This window comes from Dermacentor andersoni, chromosome 1 (genome assembly GCF_023375885.2).
Source record: "Dermacentor andersoni chromosome 1, qqDerAnde1_hic_scaffold, whole genome shotgun sequence".
Lineage (NCBI taxonomy): Eukaryota > Metazoa > Arthropoda > Arachnida > Ixodida > Ixodidae > Dermacentor > Dermacentor andersoni.
In genome coordinates, this window is record NC_092814.1 from 36,652,551 (window position 1) to 36,680,012 (window position 27,462).

Consider the following 27,462-nt stretch of genomic DNA (forward strand, 5'->3'; position numbering starts at 1 on the left):
CCCACCGCACCAGCTCTTGCTGGTCGCACGGGTCCGAGCTGAACAGTGCGGCTTCCCACTTCAAGACAGAGGGGTCGGGGACAGGGTGAATGTTAGGTGTGTTGGAGCATGCCCATGTGTGCAGTAAAGATGCATGCTCCCCGCAGTGAGGGCTGTAAAGCAAGGGGTACACGAGGGGATACAAGAGGTGTAGTTTATCGAGGTGCGCGTATGTCTGGTGCTGGCGTCCTCTCATGAGCATGTCATGCGGCGGGTGGCACGTGCATCTGCAGAGTCTGTAGTGTTGTAGTACCGCACAGCATTGTCCCCGTCAAGTACCTCAGGTTGCGGTGCCTGGATAGTGTGCACTCGGGCCATGGCCTGTGCATGCTTGTTACCGTCGAGGGACTGATGTCCTGGAGTCCAGATCACGTCAGAGCAGTGGTTTGTCTTTGAGAAATGATCTGGCAGATTGGTTATACTTCCTGCATATGTCACGCTGCTGTACAGCTCGAGTCTGATCACCAGCCCCACAACTATAATAATTAATTCTTTGGAGAGGTCTCCTTTAACTGGTGTAGTACCTGTGTTTTCCCATAAAGAGCTTCCCATCAGTTTAAGAGTTCCAGTTTAGTAAAAAGACAGGGTTGAAGAAAATGTAATAAAAATTATAGTGTCAACCCCCGAGAGGTCTCTTTTTAAGCACTTATCTGCTGCACCACTATTCCCGTGTTTCACAGTAGCACTATAAAAGGTTGGTTCAAGGTCATGTTTTCATATTGCAGGAACTAAGGCATATTCCTATTCTTCCTTGTCATAAGAACAAAGAAATTAGCTCTCTGCAGAGCACATTTATAGAGACCATTTTATTACAAACTCAATCAAGTGACTGCAGTGTACACGAAAATAAACCAGAACAGGGGAGCAGTCATATTTTCTGCCTTTGTTAAGATTTGTGAAAAACATTACAGAGCTCCGACACGTGTGCTGCACAATAAACTCCTCACCAAACTGTCACACACTAAAGAGCAATGGTATAAAGCAGTTTACAGCTATATAATGAGAATACCAGGTGAGTTAACAGCATACAGAGTTGATGACTATGTCAAAGCTTAACTCAAGTTGTCTATTAATGCAGCTCCTTTTAAGAGTTCAGCGACTTGAAGCAACATCTAGCATGCCTAGGTAAACAGCATTTATGTGTACACAATTAGCAAGAGCAAATTGAACCAAGTATTTGCCTAGCCACAAAGTTCAACAAAAGTGACAAATTTCCAGGACATTCTTTCTCGCCATCACATTTTTCATCGCACTGTAAAAAGCAGCACCGGACAGCAACATTTGAACTTTCACACATGTTCTTGGCTGTACATCACAGTGATTTTCCCAAGCTAGTGACAACACGCAAAAAATGTAAAAACAGATCCCCAGTGCAGTAAACAACCACAATAACTAATACAGCCTACGCCCGTTACAACAGATACAAAACTAATTCCACAACATTGTGAAACGGCAGCACTTCACATATACCACCATCTAGTGTTAGCTTATTGGAGCCTGGAGGCCACCGCAAACAATAAAATAAGTCTGATGCAAAATGAATTTAAAAATGGACCTGTTTCACCCAAATGGTGAAGTTGAAGCGATACCAAAGCTTAGCATTGCACTGAAGCTCCTTGTACAGTGTTCTGAAACAGCGCCCTGACAGGGCAGGCATCTCACAATGCTCACATGACGCACTAAAGCCCCTTCATCACGTTTACTGCCACTTTTTTAAGTAGCGCTACCCTTAGAGGAGCCACTGCCATTTAGTTCCAGTTATGCACCTTTCGGAAGAAAGTTTCTGCGCGGCTTCCTTTCGTCGTAGCCTTCCATGTTTCTGTACTCACTGAGAACACACAAACAAGCAATATCCTTACTCATTCGTGTTTCTCGAGTGACATCTGGGCACAACAAAGCTTCAAGGAAGCAAATTCACAACCATTCTTTAGATTATGGGCATGCTACCAGCGGCACGGTCGTGGAGAAAGCGGCACGGCCATGAGCACCGCAGAAAGGTCACCATAAATATATTTGGCAACACTTTCGCTTTCACAGGTCAGAGAAGAGACCGAAAAGGAGAGGAGGAGAGCAGGTTGGTGCTCTTAGCCTAGGCAGCGGACGAGGGCATTATGGAGGGGCTTTAGACAAGGCATGCTGTCAGTGATGTTGCAGGTGTCGCAGCTCGATGGTGCAAAAGACGAGACTGAAAGAAAGCCATCAATGTTTGTAGTTTGAAATTTACTGTCCATTCCACTCAGACCGCTGTATACACATTGGAGTGCTGCTCAGTAGAAACACTAGTGGTTGTGCGTACAATGCACATTCCAGCAGTGAAAGGCAGAATGCTTCCCCAGCTTTGGCAGAGTCAAGTGAGCGGAGCGTTACTGTGCATCCAGCTGGCTTTATCGTTTTTGCAGCCAAACAAACTGCACGTTTTTAGAGGCCCTCTAACCTTCACTGTGTGGGCCCTGCATGCGCCATTGATAACAAGACAGGATGATAGTGATGGCAGTAACGCACCTAGAGTCTGTATAATTCTGAAAAAAAAAAAAAAAAAAAAAAGGCCCACGTGATTAATGTGAAACTCCATTTAAAGCGAAGTGAGTTAGGCCTAGCAGCACCCTAGGACCCTGCTTGGCACAGCGCCAACAGCGGTGGGTAGCAGTGAGCTGTATGTGTGGTCGCCTGAAAACTCTTAGCCGGTGGGGTGTTGCACAGCATTGCCATTATGAGAGGGTTACTGCTTGTGTGTCCGTCCCTTAAGAAAAAGTATATGTTTGCACTCTTTGAAGGTGGCCGAAAAAGTCATGTGCAGTACACTGCCACACACATGCACTGCCACAGCAAAGTATATTGTACATGCCTTATCTAGATATTTGCCCAAAATTTTGTCCGTCCAAAACTAATTTTGTTGTTACATTAGTAATATAGGCAGACCAAACTTAGGAAGTCAGCCTGATATGCGAATCCATTGTAACGGGCATGAACTGTATTTCGATTTATCTAACCAGCGCCAGTCAGATGACATTTAATTCCTTTTGAAACAAAGGCACACAGATCCAGGGATTGCATGAAACTGAAGGCATGAAACTTAATAGGATGAAAGGAATATCCTCACGCCCTTTATTTCTGCACACCATAGAAGCCTACTAGAGGTATCAAGTACAGCTGAGCTGCTCCAGTTTTGCATTGGAAACTCAAAAATGATACTCTAGTGTTTGATGCAAGCAAAACAGTGACAGTCGTAGCATCATGCAAATTTCGCTGCACACGGAAAGAGGTGCCCCTGACAAAACAGAAAATGCATGATGTGCAGCAAAACCATACAAGCAACTTGGGTCGATACAATATAGTAGTGATTCCATTTTTGTCCACTTTTTCATCAACATGAAAGACTTGTTTTAGGACATCAAAGATCTTAAATAGCAAAACAAAAAACACTGCCGAGTTTCCGGTCTGACATCCGTGAAACACCTTCATTTGCCTAAGCCGGATAGGAAAAGGCAACTGTGGCAACTGCAAATATGCAAGTCTTCAGCAAAGAAGTTTTTTCCCTGCCTTAGAAGAACATTTATTGCAAATGGTGTCATCAAAATGTTAAAATGCTTTCCAGACCTTACCAGTTTTTTTGAAGGAACAGAAGGGGCTGCCAATGCTAAAATACCATCAGATGTAGAGCTAAAAGTCCATGAGACACCAAATTAACGGAAAGCATTCCATGCATGGAGGGATGTCACTCCGGGGTGCACATAGCATCCAGTTTTACACAAGCTTCTTGGCTTCGAAAAAGCTCTTCAGGTGTCTCATCTGCCAGAATCCCATGAGCAGCAGGATGACCGTCTGTCCAGCTGACCACCACAGAACCCTGGAGTTAGTGCTCTCGCTGGTCTGTCGGAAGCGTTCTTCACGGAACTGAAAAATGACAGAGACATGCAAGTGTTCCACAAATGCATTCATAATGATAGAAAGAGTACTGCTGTGGCATTCACATAAAGATGTAGAGCACTAGCCTCAGTATGGATCACTGGCAACAGCAGTTGCAAAATGGTGCACAGAGTGATCCGGACATTAAGGACATCACATATAATGGTTTGCGAAACAGCATGCACGAAGACCAGCCAGCCAACATGACAGCATGGAGCTGTCAGTTACACAGCTTCACACGAGACGGATAAGTATTCTGCACTGTTTCTCATAACTTGTACAAAACCCATTTCAACACGTCTGAGCAATATGGAATTCTGCTTTTTAGTCACTAACTATATGTCCAAAGCATCAATATACCTTGGGCTGTTTAGCATCAGCTTAACAGTCCAAATGCTGTGCACGCACACTTCTCTCTCAAAAAGGATGAAAGTGTGCGTTGAATGTATTATGAAACACAAGCTGTCTACGTTAAAAAGTGTTAAATAACAGTCAATGCATTAAGCAAGTCGAAATGCATTTTTCAAGTGTTCAGTTCAAAATGAACAAACCTCAGGGCTTACAGGTTTGGACAATTTAACTTCTGGTCAACCTGCACTATCACTTCCAATTACTTTGTCCAAATATTAAATTTGGTTCTAATTGTTTAAATTTTAAATTAAGAGTTATGTTAAAAAAATGTAGACACTTTTTGTAACTTTTGAGCACGGTCCAGCAGGAAGGGTGAATGAAAAGGTCATACTATTAAAAGCCAAGTGTACCAGAAAGTCAACATTATGGTAAAGCACAAGACATGCATGTGCTATCTGGGAAGGAAGGAATTGTGCAGAAGGGGCGGCGAGTTCAAAGGGCATCATGATGTTTTCTAAGCATACCCTGGAACTGTATCTTAATGAAATTGTTTTTCTTTTATGCCATATGTCACACTAAGAGACCAATCTCGGCGCTTTTAGCACAAGATGTTTGAGTGAAATGTCAAACAGGCACATTATTCCCCAAAATGGCAATGTCAAAGTTAGCTAGATTTTATCTTACTTCAATCAAGCAAAGTTAATTTCATACAGTCTCCAAGGCTCACCCTAGTGAGAGGCTAGCCATTGTAAAGATTTGCTATTGTTAAGACATCCAGCCCACTGAGAATTGCCAGGCATTAGAGATTGTGCCATTCTGACATACTGCACTGATATGTAGTGTTCATGCTAGTTTTCCTGCATTACAGAAGAACACAAGTGAAAAGCACTAAACAAGCTCACTGCACATGGCCAAGGGTCTGACTCGTTCACATTATGTAACCATGCTCTATCCCAGTTCACTGACTGGCCCATATTCTAGATATTTTTCCACAAGAGCACTTGACATCATACAGCCTTTCTTGACACTGTTTCGATGCAGTTGGAGCCACCTGTTCAGGCTCCCAGTCTCATACAGAGAAGCTGTAAGTTAGAACTTGTAGCTACAAACTTATACCCCTGTCACACGGGCACCTGCGAACTCCATTTAACTCTTTCATCTTTATGTCAAGAGAGTTGCGCTCTGTGTCAGACGCTCTCCCTTGCGCCAAGTTAGAAGGAGATTTTGGCGAGGGGAGTTTGGCAATGACCAATAGGGCTGGATAGAGTACTCTCGTTCCCAGATAGTAGCTACAGCTCCAAAGAAAACCACGCTAATGAAATCGTCGTAACTGGCTCATCCACAAAATTTAGCATTACAATTTTTGTGCCTTGGTTTATATGCCACGTAATGGTAATTTTTAATTTGTTTTTAAGGACATAGCACCTGTACCCTTTCCACCAAAGCTTTGCCATGCCTTATGGGGTCGTTCTGCCATTTGTTTATCCGCTTTGTCACTCATCTGGAAGCAGTTGAGCTCACTGCAAACACACGCACGATTACGCAGCACAGAATCACAACTTGAAGAGCACCGGTCGAACAATGCGACCCACGCTGCCCACACACGAAAACAAGAGCGCGGTGTGGCCAGCACTGCTTTCAACTTCGCTATGCTTGGAAAACAAATCTTGCGATAACATACAGCAAACTTCCTCGCTGTGATTTTATTAGATTACATACAGAGTTTAATGGCAACTATATATGTGAGCAGTTGCACACGAGAGTAAGCACAGCAGCGCCGTTTCTGTCCCATGCGACGCCCCTCGAAAGCTCGCATTGTGCTGTGTAGCACGGCCGCAACTCCGTTGCCGTAAATCCCCATTAGGGAGTTTCATATCAATGGAGTTTGCGAGTGCCCGTGTGACAGGGGTATTACAACTTCTCTGTGCAAGCGTAAACATTATTTTCACTGGAACAGGCCCAATTGTGAGGAAACGACATATAATGTAACAGTAACAAAGGTGAGGCCTGTTGGAACCAGTGAACTTGAGTGAAGTTGTGGACAAAGACATAGTACACTGGTGTTTATTAGGTGGTGCACTGGTGCCCATTAAAATAACATTTTAAAGTTGCAATGTGTGGGGTAATATACACAGTAAATTGTGTAGGTAATTCACTACCAGAGGTGGGACTGCCCAAGGTAATTTCGCAGTAATATTTGCCTTTTGGAGATCTTTGGAGCAGACAAAATTGCATTTTGGAGCAGCTTGGAGCACATAAAATTTCTCTTTGAAGCAATTTGGAGCAGGCCAATCTGAATTTTGGTGGAATAATGGAATATGGCAGCATACTTTGAAACCATGACGAAACAGAAGAAACCAACAATAGCGATGTACTGCAACTGTCTTAAACAACATCTTAAAGGGACATTAAAGTCAACTACTAAGTCAACGTGGACTGTTTAAATACCATTTCAGAAACCTTGCAGCACCTTTATCATGCCAAGAAAAGACTTGCGTCACAAGAAAATTGCATCTGAAGGGTCTGAATACCTTTATCGCAATTCATATCTTCCGCCTTAAATGGGGAGTGGTGACATTACATATGCCATCACCATTCTTTGCTGGCGTCAGCGAGTTAAATGGTGCCTGACAGAGGGCGGCACGGTTTTTTTCACAAAATGAAAATGCGCGGCTAGGAGAAACTGAACCAAGACAGAGCGGTGGATTCGCTGCTGTGGCTGCTTCTGGTCAAGTGGCATGGACCATTCGGGCATCCCGCGACATCACATGGATGTGAAATTATCTGCTGCTGGCAGTTCGTGCAAGTTTCATGAACCATGAAAGCCAGTGCAGCACTAAACAACAACAAAACTAAAAAGTGCGGGCAACGCAGAGTCGAGCGAAAATGAAACCTTTCAGCCGCCCACGTCTCTTTCAAGGGTAATGTCAATCAGTTCCTTTTTCTAAAAATGCAATAGAACTGGACAAGCAGCATATTTTTTTGTCTTATAATTCAATACAATTATGCTCTTATAACGAGTGGTTGAATACTACTGACAGAATTTAATGAGGAGTGCCTTCGTCATTGGGCAAGTACTTGAATGTCCCAAGGAAGTCTCTAATCATGTCCTGCATTTACCTCAATTTCTGCATTACTAAGGCTCTGTTCGCAATAATATTAGCGCCTTAGAGATTCTCGAGCACTAATCTATAAATTTAGCTGGACTTAATATTTGCCTTTAGCATCCCTTTAAGCTTAATTTTGAAGCAGATTACTGATACTGAAACTGTCTAGAGCATGCAAATTTTGGTAATACCGTAGTGCCTGCAGATTTTTAATTAGTGATAGCAATCATAAAAACATGCATTCTGCAATAGTGAGTTCGAAATTTCGAGAAGCAGCCCAAGACATTTTGTATAAATACATTTTTCTTTAATGTCTCGACAGTGTAGGTGAAGTTCCTGGAAATGTACTTCTCCAACAGACTGTACCGAGAAGCCAGAGTTATCAACTACTGTGGTTTATTATTGCAATAGTAACTATATGGACATTCCAGGTGCATTTATGCCAGCGTCGTTGACGTCGCTGTGATGTTCTATATAAAGTCCAAGGGTGATAACATCATTGCCGCGCGCTGTATGCTGCATGTGCAATTTAAAGCGGGCGATGGTGAGTCTGCGATGGTGGCCCAATCTTGCACGCATAAGGGAGGAAAGCGGGGAGAAAGTGCAAGGTTTTTCTTTGAGCGCAAGGCACCGGGGTGAGGTGAAGAGGGGTCTGAATACCTTTGTGTTCTACTCCAGCGGTTGCTACGTATGGTGCGGTTGCGTGGGCCCTATCTTCAAAGCGATCTGCGATAAGGACAGAGTGCATGCACCGTGTGCTGATAGCTTCATGTGTGCTCTGTTTTCGCGGCTCAGTTCGCGTTGAAGCGAGAGGCAGCATGAAAGTAAATTTGCCCCCTGCTGCTGCCGCGCTTCCTCACTCCAGCGTTTTGACAGAGAGTGCATGTGGTAATCAAGTGAGATGTGTTCACGTTTGCTTGTGCACGTGCGACACCATGCTTGTTAATAGTTTATACAAGCATGATGGTTATATTACAAGTTCAAACAAACTATAAAACTACTATCGTTACTTCATATAGATGACTGCTAATTTGCTAGTGCAATTGATGCTTCGCCTTTCGGGTGAAACTACGAATTTTTCTGAAAGCCATTTTCACATAACAGACTAGGGCGATTCTAAGGCACCTAATGATTAACTTTCTGGTATAACGTAAAAAAGAAGCAGTTTCGCCTGAAAGGCAAAGCACTGATTGCGATAGGAAATTAGTGGACAGCTATACGAAGTTAGGAGAGCAGTTTTATCAGCTGCATAAGCTTGTAAACAAAGGCGTACTAACTAATTTAAAGAACATGGTGTCACATGTGCACAAGCAAATATGAACACATCTCACGCAATGACTGCGGAAACTTACTGTCAAAACACTGCAATAGGGAAACGTGGCAGCAGCAGCGAGTGAACTGACCTTCATGCTGCCACTTGCATCAACGCAAACTAAGCTGCAAAAACACAGCGCAGCACGAACTCTGTAGCCATCGCAGATGGCTTTGAAAATACAATGGCTCGGCTGGGCACGCACACCTGCCCGGAATAGAATGTGCCCCCCTCGCTACCCTCCCCCCAAAGCCTTGCGAGGGACAGAAGGCGACGAGCTTCCTCCCCATTCTCCTCTGTTGCGTGCGCGAGATTGAGCCGCAACCGCTGGCTCACCCTCACATGCTTTCACTTGCATGTATAGCATATAGCACACAGCAACAATTTTATCACCCTTGGTGACGTCAACAACAGAAATGCGCCTAGAGTGTCCATATAATTGCTATCGCAATAAATGTATTCCAATCTGTTTTTATTCCAAATCCACCGTTAGCCCTTCGTGGTAGGTCAATATGGCTCAGGCCTCACCCATACAGGCATGGAATAGCTTTACGTTATACAGGCCCTGGGGACAGAGACGCCCGCCAGCTTAACCTGCTGCTCCGTGCGCCTCCCCAGTATCTAGTTCATTTGCAGAGGGCTCAGCCTACCTTTTGCTGTTTTGTGCATCGGCTAGGGAGCACCTCGCCACTCGGCCCGCTCAACTGTATTCTAATACACTCCAAATACAGCCAGCCTGGCTGTTCCGACAGCAGCGGCCACAGCCAGGAATGGCCGCACCGCGTGTGCCAGTGACTTGCCAGAAGCACCGAAAAGTGTTATAAGTGCAAGAATTACAAGAAACTGTGCAGGAGGTGCAGTCGCACAGTGTGGAGAATGTGACCGGCTGCACTCTTTTATGGAGAATGAACCCACTCGCTGTTCGCGGCCACTGCTGGAGCAAATATGCCGAAGTTCTGGCGCAACGTGCTGCAAGAATTTGCATTTGTACCAAAACCCCTGCGATAAGAAACGCTGAAACAATATGTAATCTTTACAGCACTTAACAGTATACACCATCCCAACAACCTATACACACATGCTGGTGCATCTGCATCAGGCCAACGGACTACACTCTTAATTGGGCAGATACCGACGAAAGCGGGTGATTGTAAGTCCGAGTGAGTTACAAACCTGTGAAATTGAGTCTAATGAGCTCATGGTGGGAATACAAGCCCTTGATTCCTGCTGTCTGCTATTCCACGAGTCTGACTGCATCGGTGATTCCACGAATCTGAGTAAGCCCGAGTAAATGCTAGCCCAAGTAAGCCATTTTGTGTCTGATCTTGACTAGCCTGGCCTTTCAGTTAGATATATATTTTGCAAGTCTGAGTGAGTCCTGTTTACTTTCCCAATTTATGACTACCAGTACAAAGACATCAGCAGTAACCTTCCTGCAACAACTTGTTATTACACCAGTTGGCGGCAAATTTGGCCTATTAAAAGCATCTATGTTAAACGGCCCCCAAATCACCAAGGTCAAAATTTAGTTGTGGTGCTCGTTTTGCTCTTTCCTTTGCTACGCTCCGTTCGTTGGATGGTCCCGTCCTCGCCGAGTGCTCCTCTGAATGTCACGTGACATACGTCATCGCCAATGCGCTTTTCATAAAGCTGTCCACTTCTGGTTACCGTGCTCCTGCGAAGCGTGCCGGTATGGTCCCTGAGTTGTGTGCCAGGCACTGTGCAGGGCATCGTCATGATTGAGACAGTCGGTGCCGTGTCATTTAATTTTTCCGGTCGGTGCTTTAGCAGCCAAGCAGCGCACATGGATGCCTTCTAGTCGTCACAAAACACTGTCAGACTCTGTTCACATAACTAGTCAGACCGCTAAGCACGACTGTGCTGGAACGCAAGTGACTTGGCACTTCCATTGCGGGCCATGGTTACCGATTCGCAAGCTCACGTAAGCGAGCAACACAACGAGGAAGAGCAGGAAGCGTGTGCACCTGCTAGCAGACTAACCGCAAGTCGTAGTTTTTGTTCGACCAATCGACAGCGCCTGCTCCTGGTGACATCACCAGATGCACCCTGGTGACATCACAACGAGTGCTGGGGATACTGGAAAGGCCTGAAGAGGAGCACGGGATTATTTTTTTTATTTTGTGGCACACCCGCAGCGCATAGCACTGCTGCGTTTGGCATCGTTGATTGTGACGGCATTCTGAACTCTATGCACGTTTACTTTAAATGCTTAAATATCGGAGGTTGCTTAGGGGCCCTTTAAGAGTCTCTGACCGATAATAGCACTTTGGTGCCGAGTCAATCAAGTTCTCTTCACAGTGACTGAATGGCTCTCTGAAAACAGAGTGCTGCCTTGCCTTGTCGATGATGGTGCGGGTGTGAGATATACCTTGAATGGGGGAACTTTCCATTTTGAACATAGCTTCCATGTTTGGACACTGCAAGCTCAAATGATGTCTCGAAAATCAACCAGGACACTACACTACAGACCAGACTTTTCAGTGCTTCTATGTGGTTGCCACCTGTTACAGGTGCCATGGACACTGGTGGGACGAATGGCGGTGATAGCACTCAACTTGTTCTCGTCATATGCTTGCAGCCAGTGTTTACATGTTACGGCTTTGTTGTCAGCTGCCCTGTCACAAACCTACACCCGTACAGAGGCCATGCTGACAGATGGCGACAGTAGTCGAGATTAAGCGCGTTTGCTCTATACACAGATTTGAGATTCACAGCTGTAACAGCTATACACAGCTGTAAGATTCTGGTCTTACAGCATTTAAAATTTCGGCCATTGTACATTTGTTCTATGGAGTAGGTGGTTGAGGAAGGGTTCAAATAATCTGGCAGGTCCGAAAGATAGGTTCGCGACTGATTATTTGCGTATTCTTTTAAAATCAGTTTTGCTCTTAACTGGGCACAAATAAAACATAGTAAAATTGTTGGTGTCATTCTGAAAATCATAACAGAGGTCTGAAAATCATACAAAACTTGGCAGGAATGTGGTAACAAATGTGGCTTTGGCAGTAAGGAAGGAAATATTCATTGAAATATACAAATATGGCTTTAGCAAATGTTCCACACTCGCTATGCAATCCTTAGCTCTCTGTAAAATTTAAGCCACATGGATTAGTACTGCCATGTAGAGAAGAGGTGGGTGGAACAGGATAGTTTCACATTTGAGTTTTTCGCTTAGTTTATTTGCCACACAGACCCAAGCTGAACTCCACTAAATTTACCCCAATGCTACTACAATTACATGGAAGCTGTCTTCGAGGGCATTGGAAAAGCTTTGAAAAAAAAAAATGAATTGTGCCCCACTGCACCTTCTATATTGAAATATACGTAGTGAAAACTAAGGCATAGCATGGTTAGCCTTGGTTAATCTTTATTGCAAGTCCAGGTTAGTCTGGTTGTCTAGCTATATTGCGGCGTTTAGCCAGTTGTTTGGCGCGCTGTTCGTCTGTTTCCTATGCGATTCGTTTCCTCTTCATCTCGTTCCGATGTCGATTTCAGGCCTCCTCCTGCTTATCAGAATTGTCACCGTCCATACTGCCGCCTCAACTGTGGTTGCGGCGCATGCGAGCTCTCCTTTTCAATTCTCCGACATGTTATCAGGCACGCGACGCAGCTGGCGAAGCGAGCGGAGGCGGAAAGGCGCGGCACTGCGCAGCGGCGGAACACCTGTGGCTCGATGCTACTAGTGGCGCATGCGCAGTAGTGACTAGGGAGCGAGAGAGAGAGAAATATCCGCGGCGAGGCGCGCATTATGACGTCATGTGCCTCCTCGGAGCACCGCCACGGCAAAATCACAAGTTCACGGCCAGTAAAGCTTTCGCTTTAAAAATTGTCTACTCGATCACGTGCACAGGCTGACATTGAACACAAACAAGAACATCTGTTTCGGTTCCCTCTGACATTTACGGCTTTTACATGTTTGCTTCACACTACATATGTGTCCAGACAGGCAAAAAAAAAAATGTCCGTGTTTCTCCTCTTCCATGAATTTCACAACTAATGCCATCAGTGCTCTTGACCTTGTCCTTAAAGATGACTGATCTTTTCTTGCACAAATGCATACAAACAATTGTACAAAAAGTTATTTTTTTCCAAACTTCACAGGGGCCCCTTGAAACTCAATTGCTGGCAGACTCTGTGGCTTGCTATCAGGAAGCCACAGAGTCATTCCCTAAATTGGTTTCTAGGTTGGTAAAGGAAATGAACTTGTCACTCGATGACGTAGCTGCCTTTTGCACATAACATTCCTTTGCCGTGCCTTTCACCGCTATAATTTCTGTGCAGTTCATTCATCCCGTAGTACATGTGCTTCTATGTTGTAACTTTAAAACAAAATTATTAAATGATGGGGTTTTATGTGCTAAAACCACGATCTGATTATGACACATGCTGCAGTGGGGGACTCCAGAAATCTGGACCACCTGAGGCCTTTTAATGTGCAGCTAAATCTAAGTACACGGGTGTTTTTGCCTTTCACCCCCATCGAAATGCAGCCACCGTGGCCGGGATTCGATCCTGTGACCTTGCGCTTAGCAGCCCAACACCATAGCCACTAAGCAACTGCGGCAGGCAATGTAACTATGTTCTAAAGAGGATTTAGTGGAAAAGTATAAACATGCAAGAATAACTAGCTAGCTATAGAGAGTAGCCCTGCAATTAAAGTAATGAGCTAAGTCAGATTAGAGAGAAAGGACAAAAAGATTTAATCGAAATTACATTGACTACTACAGCTAACAAACAAGCTGCAAAGTACGCTACTAATTTCAAGCTTGAAGTGCTCAAATGCTATGCGGCTTCATGCTACCTGTTTTACCCAACATGCATCTATGTTATGTTCAAAACAGCATACAGCAAAGGAGTCAGACCAAGTTTTGACCACTAACCCTCAAGCAACTTCAGCTCATAATGAAAGGTTATCAGGCCTGCTACTGGACCTAATACATATGTATTACCATTACAAAGGGCAAGACAGGGGACAAGTGCACAGGACAAACACTCGTCTGTCTACTGCATGTCCCAATCATCCAATGCACCGGTTGTTTTACCATTAGCGAATGTAGACAAGCTTACATATATTAAAATTAGCAGTTCATAAACTTAACTAAGAAGTCAACACACAGTTTTTGCCAGTGTCTCACCCATCTCCACGAAACCTTGCTTCAGGCCTTGGATACAGTAATAAAGAAATTACTGACATGTAATCTCTACTTCTAACCTTCCTTCTAGATTTCTAATCTGGTCATACACTTTATTAGTCAGATATGTGACAACACATGTACACCATGGTAAAACAGAGCAGACGACGGGACGGGTGAAACAGACAAGACATTGCAATGGTCTGTCTGTTTCACTCATCCCATCGTATACATTGTTTCACCATGATGAATCTAAACCAACTAGCCCCACTCAGAATCCCTGAACACACGGACATTTTTCATCAGCCACTGCAAACTTATTTTTAAAAACGAATTAAAGTACACCATCATGTAATAACTTTTTATGTAACCTAGAGCAAATGTTATGCATAATGAAACAATAGAAAATTTTAGCAGAGCATTACCATATACCAGCTTCCAAGACTGCACATGTGCCGAGTTAAGGATGCTACAGTACGAGTTTACCAGAACACTCTGCTGTATACTGTGTTTGCGCCAGTGTATCGGAACGGAACGAAAATAAATCCGGAAAACGAAACGAAATATTTTTCACCAGAATGAAAACGTAACCGAAACGTTTTTGATTGATTTTTGGTTCAAGGGGAAAGTTCGCAATCTGAAACAACCAACATCAAGCAACATCAGAACTAGCACTTATCTCAGGGGTCCGCATAAGTGCGTATCTCAGGCAGGGATAGTGCGAGCGACAGCCGGTCGAGTGCCCCACTAATCTCAGCCTACCGCTCGGTGCACTAGCAAATCGGCATCGTAGCAAAACCTAGGGCTTTTGCGCTGAAGCGCTTATCGTTTTGTTTTCTACGGGTGCATTGCTTTGTTACAGAAGTTCTATCCTTCGTTTTAAGTTCGTTTTATCGGAACAGCAATCTCACATTTCCACAAGTACACTCGACGACGTGCTGCTTCTGTGATCATGCTCAGTGCTTTGACTCATGGCACTGAGCATGATCTCAGCATTCATAATTTACTTACTTAGAAAAATAAATATGTTTTTATTGTTACATTGCTTCAAAAATTTCTGAATGCGAACCAAAACCGTTACAATTTTTCTTTGTTCCGGAGCAGAACCGGAAAGAACTTTCTTCAGTGAAACAAAAAAAACCAGGACAAAAATTTTGGAGGACACTGAAAGGGCTCCTCACCAGGCCACACAGCAAACTTCGGTTATACACTGGAAGTTGTTACGTGCTCTCCAGGGAGCGTTCTGCCGCAAAAATTTTTCGAATAGGCTCATTAATAGAAGAGTTAGAAATATTTCAGTGCCGCAAACCCATGATTTCATTAGGCAAGCTCCACTGTCAAGCGAGACACTCCCTCCACTTGTCCTGTCTAGCCTCCGCAAGCGAAATTCCTTCGCTGCATTCTCCCATGCTAGACCTCGAGGATCGCGTGACGCATACGTCATGGGCCTTGCCTTAATTTTTTCTCTCCTCGCTTTTTTGCAGCGCAGCACACTTCCGAGGACAGTGTCACATGCGAGCTCTTGCGATTGTCTCGTATTATGCAGCGCACAATTTTGTGCGCTGTGCACAAGCACATTTGACTAGGACACCTGACTAGCAGTATAGGTCAGTGCTACACAAATACTGAGGCAGATACAAGTGGATCACAGAGCATGATCGTGCGCTGGAACACGCTAGAAGATTACATAGTTTCGGTGCCTCGACGCGCGACTCCACGACGTGAGAACAAGCAGACAAAATGGAAGTAGATGTCTCTTGCTGCAGTGTGAAGTAAAACAAAAGCATGCAGACATACAGTCTGTGTGTTTTATTATTTCTCTAAGCTTTAATTCGCCTGTTCAAGCAACATATTACACAAATACCAGATGTTGCCTTGAATAATTCTCGAAGTCATGTGTCACCATGAGCGACGTCACAGCACAAACACGTGTACGTAGGCGGACTATCACAAGTATGTCATCCTCCGGCTTGGAGCGCGGTGGCCACGAGGAGAAGGAAAAACGGCGTTTGGTTTGAAAATTTCAGATCTTTCTGCGGCACGTAGCAATGTAATACTTTGCAGACACGATCATTATCCCGCATTGTATGCTCTGCGCTTGTCAGCTCAAAATGGCTAGATCTGGTGAGGGGCCCTTTAAGCTTCGCCTTTAAGGGTGGAATGCGATAGCGTTCAAAGATCCCTGACTGCTTCTCACGCTTCCCGGCAAGTGCAGCTTATGTCTCTAATGTTTACTGGGAAACGCTGGCGGCGACCGCTATGCACAAAGGCGAGATTTCTGGTAGAAACGCGGCCTCTTGCAATGTGGCGGAGGCAAGCACCATCTGGAGGTGTTGCAAGGAACTGGGTGCACTGCTTTATGGCCTTTGAGATTTGCGCGCGCAAATCTAGGAGGCCATGTTGAGATTTGCGCACACAAACCTAAGAGGCCATGGCCACTCTATGAATGGTAGAAACGCTGAAAAGGGGAATTGTGTTCTTTTTTCCCCCGCGTGCCAGAATGAGGTTTTCTCATATATTCCAATTACAATCGGGCGCTATCAAGTCTGTAGGTTGTGTGTAAGTCATACTTTATGATTTTTCTGCGTATTTTACCTTGAGAAATTCAATTAGTTCAGTAACTTCCTTGTACCACATGGAGGGCCTGTATTGTTGGGTATGCGTGCTTCGAAATTCTTTTTGTCGAACCGGCATTCGATGCAGGAGGCGGGACACAGACACCGAATTTTTTGCGACATGGGGCCCATAACGCTATCGTGTTAAAGCATTTCGTTCCGACACCATGGTTTGGCTTGCCCAATAACATGGCAGCACTAAGGCAGCCTGCTTCAATCCTAATCCCCCCATGATACTTGCTCTCCATCGTGGAAGCATAAGTGAGAAAATCGGCTATCCTTTAGCCTGATCTCATGCTGAGGACAAAGCATAAGCGCTCTTTTGTCGTTATCGAAATCCGTTGCTTGTTTTGACGTTGCTAGGCCTAAAGGGACGCCGTCGATGCAGTAAAATGTGCAGGGTTTCCAGATGGCCCCAGCAAAAAGTAGCCAAATGATCTCAAAATGTAGCCAGACCCAAATTTTTCGTGAGCAAAAGGTAGCCAAAAACGTAGCCAAAATATTTGATGATGTTCAGCAGGTGTCTTATAGACGGTGTAGAAATCTCACCACATATTTCCGCCGCATGCAACCAGCACAACACTGGCCTCAAGATCTGCATAAATTTTAGTGAGAGTTGCCACTCAGACGTGGATTTGGACACCACTTATTGTTACAATGAACCAAGAATTTTTTTTCCGATTTACTCATGACATTATTCGTATTTACTGAGCCACATTCTGAGCTAACTTTAGTTCGCGCTTCGCTGTACCCTAGGCATTTTTCCACGACAGTCGGGCAAAATATTGCCAGCTCCAACCTCGAGGATCAGCTTCGGCTGTTCACGATTGTGCACCCAAGAGGCAGCCCAAGCTTAATGCATTAAAATAGAGATGCCTTTCCTAAGCTTGCCTCATAAAATAAGCATGTTATTTCTCTCCCGCTCTCTCTCTCTTTTCCAATTTCTTCGAAAGCTGCTCAACACTGAGTTAGCAAAGGCTGTTGCTTGGAGAAAACTTGAAACCACCTCATTTTCCTCGTTTAAACAAACGGCAGTTGGGACTGCAATTCACCTTTGAGTGGGAACAAACTGAACGACTTGCTGGCTCATACCAGACGAGGTTGAATTAAAATTTATAGCTTTAATGGCCACCTGCATTACAGCGCTGGCAATAATCCAGGTGGTATTAGTATCGAGGAGAGTTCAGGAGGAGGAAATAACTCTATTGCATGCCCTGTGAGTTGGTGGGGAGGGCCAAAGGCCCCGCCTAGGTGACAGCCAGGAGTTCGTGGGTCCTGGCGGCATCCTCGGCCAACTGGACGGCCCATAGTTGATCCTCGAGGGCAGGGCTGAACAGTGTGGCTTCCCAGCGCATGCGAAGGCTGTTGCTAGAGGTTGTGTTCTCGTTATTGTTATATATCCCTCGGCATTCCCATAATATATGCTCCAGAGTGGCTCTGGATTCACATGTGTTGCATTTGTCCGTACGATATTTCAACAACGCAATATTTAAACGGAGACTCGCTGGTAAGATTCGTGCAATATGAATATGTGTATGTAAGTTTCCGTGAATGCAGGCACCGAATGTGTGTGTTGCCGAACTTCCGAGGGTGGGCTGCGTTGAAAAAAATAATAATAATAAATAAATAAATAAATAAATAAATAAATGCAATTCCACTAGCGAACACGCAAAATTTATTTATATGGGACGTGCATGGCTGTCATGATATTGAGTACAAAGTAAACCCCTTGGTCTAACAAGTTCAAGAACTATACGTCAGAATAGGAAGTCAGTAGAACAACGTATATACCTTTACAACTTAGCAAGAAATCTTTGCCCACCCACCGCTGCAATGTGTGCAAAAATGAAAAAAATATGGACGTAACAAATACCACAAGCACCTATCATGTACAGTATCTTGAATGCCTTTTTTTCTCATCACAGCTGGAAAATATGCGGGAGCAAACTACAATGTAAGACAAGTAAGACGAACAAAGAAGAATTACAATGATGATAAAGTATGTGCATATCAAAAGTAAGCCATCATCGCAATTACGCGCAGGCGCAAAGTTTAAAGGGGAAAAAATTGTCGCAGGAGTACGGTGTACAAACCGACGAGTTATCCCCTTAACGTTGGCAAGGTGATCACTCACCGACCTTTGGTGAGCAATTGTCTTTTCGTATTCACTGTGGACGAACATCGTTTTTCACATATTTACAGAGCCTATCATCGTAATAATATGCAACATTCAAGAAGTACCATGGATCAATCACAACTTTCACGTAATATGGTAGCTGCTTGAATAAAACAAAGAACAAAAAAAAAAAAAAACATTGCGTAGAGTCTCAGTTGATACTTCTCATGCTGGGGATTTATGCAAATGGATTAAATGTACAATCTAGCCCCATTTGAATTAATTTCCACTGCCACTTGGACCATACAGAACTGCAGAGTTGAAATGTCACAAACTTCAACTAGCTGAAAATCTTTGCAGCAGTCTCTACTCTCTGCCAGACCAAACTTAACGTGAAGGAGAGCTTGCAGTGTCTCATTCGACATGCGGTTTGTCAAATCATTCTTAACGAAACCTGGCTGAACACACATGCGTTCGGCGGCTGCGTTCGAAAGAGGCAGCGCAAGTAGGGACAAAGCAAGCTCAGACAGCAGGGGGAACGTTGGATTTCCAGCACTGTATTTTGCGTTCCTGATGCTTGGTGATACTACAGCAGAATATTTCATTTTGATGGACAGTCGAGAATAATGCGCTTTGCTGAGCATTTACATAAAGACTCAAACCATCGCGTTTCTCGTTTAAAGCCACTTGCAGGTTTTTTCATACAGTTACTGAGTAAATAAATAGAGAGTGTTGGCAGTGCCAAGTTACCGTATGATAAATGTGGTAATACCGTACCGGTCGAGGACTGCGCAAGCACGCACTTTACCGTAGAGAAAGGCTTTCCGTACGGCATAGTAGACTGCAAGTAGTCAGTAAGGCTCGGTTCGCACCGCGTTTTACGAGCCGAGCTGCACCAAGCCAAAGCACTGAGAAACTGGCGTTTTTCACCATGATAGGACGAAGGCATGGGTTAACTTAAATTCACCTTCTGCGGCACGACGAAGTGGTAGCAAGTACGACAGCCCATCTAACAGGAAGATAAACTTGGACTGAACTGAACTTAACTCATTTGCGGTGATTTGCGAAATAAATAATGCGGTGATTTGCAGGAAAACCAAGCAATAGGCTTCGAGGAACCCTTGACAAACACTGAAGGACAACGACATGCGTCCGAATACTTGAGCTGTTGTGCAAGTCCACATAATAGTTTGCTGTATAGCAGCCGGTGCGGACGCGTAGTCGACAGTGTCAGCCCCATCGTTTTTCTTACTGAACCACACGTGAACCGGCAACACATGGTGCCAAAACAAACAAACAAAAAACAAAGAGAGCCTAGCGCTGGAATGACGTATAAACATATGGCAGCCATGACTTTACGCCATCCTCCCAGCGCCGCACTACCTAAACGCACAGCCTTTGAGATTGCCTACACATCTTTGTAGCAGCAATGAGCTTTGGGTGGGTTTTCATAAACCGGCGCTCCCGAATTTTATCAGTGTTGATGTGTCCTCAGGACTCGGAAGTCCTTCAGTCAAAAATAGCCTGAATATAGCCATGTAACCAACTTGAAATTTTCGATGCCAACTCTTATAAAAAGTAGCCCAATCTGGCAACCCTGAAAATGTGTAGATTTTCATCTAACAGATGGTGCCACATGCCTAATGCTGTGGTGCGATCTGTTAGATGGAAGTCGACACACTTTTCCACGTCCATGGCCTCAGATATTGGATGGCGACAGCGCGCACTGTTCCTGTAGGCCCCTCTAAGGCTAGCAGTGACACAAAATGAACCGACCTGAATAATAACAAAAGACTGCTTATAGTTTGTCCTCAGTGTGAGGTGAGGCTAAGCAATGGTCGATTTTACAATTTATTGTTGTCACGATGGAGAGCAAGTACCACAGGCGAATTATGATCAAACCGGGCAGCCTCGGCTGTAATGCTCTTGCGCAAACACAGTATATCGCTGAGCGTTCTGGTATAGTTATACTGGAGCCCACTAAGCACAGTGCATGCGCAGTTGTGGCAGCCAGTATACTGTAACGCAGTATACAGTAACACTCTGCTAAACTGTAATCACATCTGAGAAGTGTTGCTATTACATTCTGCCTCAGTTAAATTATGCACCAACTGCTTCTATCACAACTGATTGACCAATTAGTGATTGCTGGTGTAAGGGTCATTCAAAAGCAAAGCAAACATTCCATCCGATCTTACCCTTTGGTAATTCTGCTCTTTGGTGATCTGGTCAACCTGGTCCAACAGCTGCCGTACACGCAGTTGTAGCTCTGTAAGCTTCTCCTTCCGTGCCACACTGCCATAGTCGACAGCATGCTCACCAACTTGAATATCAAGGTGGACCCTCTGCAAAAAAGCAACACACCACGAGAATGCAGGAATGCCCGGTGAAAATATGAACAGAACACACGAGCACTGTACCACCCCTAGACTTGTCTCCTCACAGGAAATGCTGACAGTCTCACCAAGCCTCAAGTGTTGGGGTGTTCAAGTAGTGAAATTTCTGAACACGAACTTTTAGGAAAAACAACCTTCGACTATCGAACCGAACGCCGAATATTTTCTAATTTTTTAACAAAGTGAAATATAAAGCATGCATGGAGCTTGTTTAGTAATAAGAGGCTCAATTACATTATTTGATGCATCCACGTAATTTCATTTGAAGCGACTACAGGTTTTCCTGCTCACTTTAATCGAAGCGTGAGCTGAAGTAATTCGAATGCCACAAAAATAATCTCAGCGCCAGATTATTTAATCCAGGTGCCGAACATTTCATTGTAGCGCTGATGTACTTAACGTGCCCTCAGTGCAGGGGGACACAGGCGTTTTTGCATTCCGGCCTTGTCGAAATGCAGCGAGATCAAATCCCGGCCGTGGCGGCCTCATTTCAATGGGGGCGAAATGCAAAAGCACCCATGTCCCATGCACTGGGAGCACGTTAAAAATCCCCTGGTGGTCAAAATGAATCCTAAGTCCCCCACTACGGCTTGCCTCATAATCAAATTGTGGTTTTGGCACGTAAAAGCCAAGAATTCAACATATTTAATCCCAGGACCAGCCCAATTAGGCTGTGCTCCAGTGAATTTAATCCAAGTGCCAGTCAATTTAAATCCAGGGAACAAGAACAGCCAGATTGTGATACCAAAATGCAGATACTGGAAGATGGCAGCATTAAACGTTGTGGTCGCTACTGACATCTATGAAATGATTGCAATATTTTGCATGAAGATGAAAGTGACGCAGTGAATTAACTTTCTGGTGTAAAATGTCGATTTAAAAAAAGTTGTTAGGTTACGTGTTCAGAGGCTGAATGAAGACTGAAAGTGCATCTGCCAAGTGTTTTATTGAACAACAGAGCACTGGTCACTTTAATAATTCTTGGCTACAGCAGAATTATGGCTTATCTTGTATGCAGCTGATTGTGTTCCAGCACAAATTCCTTGTCATCTACTAGCAGGCAGCTTTCAAACTGCTTTCTTGCAGACATGCCCGAAATATGCATTGAAAGTCATTGTTTAGGAAAATTGGTCCGAAACAGTGCAATTGAATGCAAGACCATGTTCGGAACCTTCCCAACAGCCTACAATCAGAGCCAGCATCATTGCCACTGTCATCACAATATAATAGAAGTAGTTCTCGCATAGGATGGCAACGGCAATGTGCCGCTTTCAGTCCTTGATTACAAAATTGCCTTCAAAAGATGTTACTCAGCACACTAAGCTAGCACCAAATAATTGCAAGTGTTGTCAAGACATTCTAAAATGTGCAACAGACTGTACGGCATCTGTCATGAGGTCCATAGACAGTGTAAAGCGCTGTCTCAGATGATGAATAAGTATAAACGAATTTCCATCTGTGAAGAAAGTTACTGGTTTCATCTTTTTCTGACTGCTAGAATAAAAGCAATGCTACATTTCTCCTGTTAAAAAATTGGGCGCAGATTAAAATTCTTTGTTCAGGAGCTCTAATGTCATTTCTACATTAGTTTGCCATTCTGAACCTATAAAAACTGGGTGCGCATTACATCAGAGTGTGTGTTAGAATTGCTAATATACTGTCAAATGAAGCAGTAGTGTGTTTGGGCATTTTTCTGCCTGTTCTTTAACTCGACCCTCCAGATAATTGGATAAATTTCAGTGGTACCATCAAGGTCAAATTAACTGATGTCGAATATTTTATCAGGTGGACAAAAAATATGCTGAGGCTACACAAAGCACAAGATATGACCAGTGATGCACTGCAAGTGAAAGACAGGTGAGAAGACTACTATTGTATGCATGTACATGTTCGTATGCACACACACAGTGCTCTCTGTACATGCATAAGTATAATGCACATAGATTATATAAGCACATATGTAGTATGTCCCCTCTTTTGTTCAATTTTTTACAAGGTTCACACGAGATACAGCTCAATGGTCCCTCATTCATTTGGTTCTCTCATTCTTGTTTATATAGCTGGCATATATAGCTGGCATCTAGACATGACAGACAATAGCCAGTGCCACTAAGCAAAAAGGTCAGTTCCTTGTTTGATGCAAAAAAACAGTCCCACAAAACATACGACCATACAACATGCGTGGAGAAAATTTCATGCTGGATGGATAATGAGGTTTAATTAAGTCAGTAGGAGTGATCTCTCTCTATAATAATGCCCAAACTCATCCTGCCACACTAAGGTCCTCTTTCAGCAATTCTTATGAGCCCGCTTCAAGGCCAAGACTTGGCCACATCATACCTTCATCTTTTACAATACATGGAACAATGGCTGGACAGCAACAGTTTGGGTGTAGTTAGAACACCAAGACTAGTGCCATGGAGTGGCTGTTAAGCAGGACACTTGGATTATAGCTTGGTCAACGAGTGGAAAGCCACATAAAAAATATCTGATGCACATGGCACAATCTGTACCTAAAATATACCCAAATTTGTTTTCACAATGCTCGATTTGTTCAAAACAATCATCGAGTGCCATTATTAATGACGTATCATGTCGCCTTGTGCAAAGGGTCCTATCATTAGGCTGCTCTCAGCATTTCAAATGCGAGATAAGACATTAAATAAGTACCGCTTCAGGTCACCTGAATTTTACCACCATATTTAAAAGCAAAAAAGCACCAACAGGTCAAAGATGCCACAACAAGGGACACAGGGAATACAGCAAGCACAAATGCACTCGTAATTAGCACCACTGAGGTGAGGAAAATGTAGGCTGGTGCATTATTCGGAGAAAGCATGTGTGAAACATGTGCCACGAAGCCTAAATTTGGACATTTAGAAGCGAATACACATGTTGAAATACCTTCCTCCTCCCTCTTCTCTTTTTCTACTTGTTTCATCAAGACTTCAGGAAAATAAGAACAGGGCACCTCATATGCACCCTTTCTTTCCTTACTACTGCAGTGTGGCTTACATTTGAACACCAGAAAAAAGGTATGTGCAGTATTTGTGTGGTACATCGATTACAGGCGTCCAAGAACTCCTGACACAATAAAGATTACAAATCGGAAGAAATCAGAAATAGCTGCTATTAGCTGTCGATAAGGCTAGGTGATTGATCAATTAACCTACAGATTAATCAAATGGTGCTTTCACTGCAATAAACTTAATCATGATTAATTAATTGTCATCACATGAGCAAAATTAGGCAAGTGTCGGCACTGACAAACCCACTTCTCTAGTTCTTTCAAACACAAGAAAGGGAACCGCAGACCGTGCTGCTTTGTAATGACTGAGGTATCACACATGTGCAGGTGTTTCAGGAGTGATAACAAAAGCTTCAAATGTGAGCTGCACTTCAGTGGGATAAGTGGCCAAGTCCCTCACTGGACTGTCCCTCAGCTGGACTGTCTGTACAAGTTTGATGCGCTTGATATATGTCCACTCAAGCAAGATATTCTGACAAGATATTATAGGTAACTGTCCACTGAAATATCTAGGTTTGTTTCTTTGAATCTCATGAATAAAAATGTTCTGGGTGATTTTTAGCTCAGATATTAAATAAAAGAAAATTAGATTATATGGTTAAAATTTTTAATCGATACCCAGCCAAAGTTGCTGGTACACCTTGGAAGATATAACACTACCATAAAGTGGCTTCTGAAGCTGCTTTGCACAAGTTGCATATCATCCGTGGGTAAATTATATCTGTATGACTTTCTACAAGCAAAGCTTGAAAACGTGAAACCATTGTCAAGTAGCCACTTGTGCTATTTTGCACAGGCCTATGGTTGAGTTACATCTACATCACTCCACACAAGCAAGTCATTGACATCAATCAACAAAACAGTTCATTGCACAATAATTACACCGCGATAGTGCACCACTTATGTGCTGCTCTGCATCGTGCTTGTACAAGTAAAGCATGCAAGTACTAACAAAACCATAAACAGAATTGGCGTCGCTACCAAAGGCCATAACCACTGCTGTTACAGGATCGAGAAGCTAAGCATCGCTGTGTAGTTGGGAAGACGTTGAGTACTAATGTCGAATCACTTACCAGTTGGCTCCCACTGAACCAGCTGGAAGAATTGGAGTAGAGGCAAATGACGTGTTCACCGGGCGAATGCGAAGTGAAACTAAAGCGGCCTTCAGAGCTGTACACCTTCGACAAAATGGTCTTGTCATCAGGATCGCGAATCTCCACATGCATACCAATACCGGGACTGGATTGCATGAAACCGCCGGTCTTCGGATCGTGCAGTTGGCACTTGTAGTTTCCTAGAATACAGGCAAAAGTAACGACGCAAGCTCGTCAGCGAAATCGACAGGCAGTCTCAGCAACATTGCGATGCTCATTAGTGTGTTGCTCGCACTGAACTATCGAAAGTGATGGCTCAGTGCGAGGTGCTAAAATGACGAATTTGACGCCACAACTGTCATGGATAACCTATCTCATTCGCAGGACGTGGCTAGAAGATACAATACGCATTACGGACTCCGACCACTAAGATTTGAAGGCATACTGCGTACTAAAACAGCCAATATGTGTTGCGTCAACACACCCATACGGATAGCAAAAATACTCCGCTGTGACGCTCTCACTGACAAGGTATACAACAACAGCTAATAAGAGAAGCGTAACCTGAAATGACCTCGCGCTACAGTTATCATAAAAATAAGCAGCAGCGACTAACACGAAAGAAGCACACAAGCTCACCAACGACAAGTGTTTCCTCCGGCACTTCTTCAATGAAGCATTTTCGTTCCGTTTCAGATATATGAAAGTAAAGGCCTACTGAATAATGGATTAACGACAAAATTAAACACAAGACAGCGTAACACTTGATGGAAGACATCGTGCAGACGATACAACGGCCCTATGAAGTGATGCGGACCGTAGTACACGTTAGATAACCAACAAACCGGTCGCCACGTTTGACACACAGGGTGGCTATCCGACACTATACAAGCGAATTCCACTAAAAACGTCAGGCGACAGTTTGAGCATGTAAATAAAGAAATCAGATCTTCAAATGTTATACTTTAAAAATAATCTTTAACGTGCAATGAACAAAGGTGCAAAAATAATGTCATTTGAACTCAAATTATCTTTTGCTATGCCAAGTTGCTGCAAAGGGCAGAAGCGCTCTTGCCTTACATTCTTAAAGGGACACTAAAGTGAAAAATGATTTCTTCTGCATCAGTAAATTACCGTCCTACAACACCAAAAACACCACTCTTACAACGATAAGACGTTTGGTAAGACAGAAAAAGCGCAAGAACGAAATACGGGTGGCGACGCCTACTTAAGTTCCCGCACCTGGGGGCTGTGACGTCTTGGATTTTCATGGCATAATCTACACTCTAAAAACAGTTGCACCCTTTGGGGTGTTTATTTGTCCCACAACGATAAACGTCATCTGCCTTGCCCGCGTTTCCTTTCTTTAACGCTGCGAGCCCGGTACTTCCCAGTCACGAACGGCATGCGCGTTATCAGTGTGGCGCAGCATTCTCGACAGGAAAGTAGCGAGCGCCGTGTTTTCAAGAAAGGAAACGCAAGCAAGGCAAATGACGATTCTTGTTGTGGGACAAATATACACCCCAAAGGGTGCAAACTGTTTTTAGAGTGTACACTCTTAAAATGGTTGCACCGTTTGGGGTGTATATTTGTCCCACAACGATAATCGTCATCTGCCTTGCTTGCGTTTCCTTTCCTGAAAACTCGGCGCTCGCTACTTTCCTGTCGAGAATGCTGCGTCACACTGATAACGAGCATGACGTTCGTGACTGGGAAGTACCGGACTCGCAGCGTTAAAGAAAGGAAAAGCGGGCAAGACAGATAACGATTATCGTTGTGGGACAAGATGAGCCCCAAAGGGTGTAAATTTTTCTAAGAGTGTAGGACCTACTAATTACGTATAGCGGTACAGATTGACTACGTTGTGTTCTAAAGGAACCAAATATTAAACATGGCAAGTTTCGGGAACCTTTATTCAGCGAACGCGGCCCAAATGCGAAAACATACTTTGGAATCCCTGACGTCACGCTGACGTACCGGCGCTGAGGTTTCGGCGCAAAATTCAAATGCTGATACTTGGGCCTTCATTTTCTCATCTAATAATCAAACTATTTTTTTCGAAATCACTGCCTGCAGGGTTCTCAAACAATGCTTCATTAGTCTAAACTGATTTATTGTTTCGCTTTAGTGTCCCTAAGCAAAATTACACCCTTTTCCCACACAACGATCATCGTCATCTGTCTTGTCCGCATTTCCTTTCTTTAACGCAGCGAGCCCGGTACTATACCCAGTAACGAACGGCATGCACTCTATAAAACAAAATTACACCCTTTGGGTTGTATCTTGCCACACAACAATAAACGTCATCTGTCTTGTCCGCATTTCCTTTCTTTAACGCGGAGAGC

At 43.9% G+C, this 27,462-nt stretch overlaps 1 protein-coding gene across 1 annotated transcript; it reads right to left on the reverse strand.

Moving 5' to 3' along the window:
- Nucleotides 1–826: 826 nt before the first annotated feature.
- On the reverse strand, nt 827–25,992 carry eca (transmembrane p24 trafficking protein eclair). Its single transcript, XM_050193091.3, has 4 exons — nt 25,757–25,992; nt 25,097–25,317; nt 20,798–20,944; nt 827–3,933 (listed from the first exon to the last, which is right to left on the reverse strand). The coding sequence occupies exons 1-4, from the start codon at nt 25,893–25,895 to the stop codon at nt 3,784–3,786; spliced, it is 657 nt and encodes a 218-aa protein (XP_050049048.1). The 5' UTR covers nt 25,896–25,992; the 3' UTR covers nt 827–3,783.
- Between the last annotated feature and the right edge of the window lie 1,470 nt (nt 25,993–27,462).

Excerpts from the sequence above, each read along its gene's own strand:
- eca (XM_050193091.3), bottom strand. The coding sequence starts at position 25,895 with ATGTCTTCCATCAAGTGTTACGCTGTCTTGTGTTTAATTTTGTCGTTA. Across the intron at positions 25,318-25,756 it reads GGAGGAAACACTTGTCGTTG|GAAACTACAAGTGCCAACTG; the intron begins GTGAGCTTGTGT and ends CCTGTATTCTAG. Across the intron at positions 3,934-20,797 it reads AAGAGCAGAATTACCAAAGG|TTCCGTGAAGAACGCTTCCG; the intron begins GTAAGATCGGAT and ends GTCATTTTTCAG.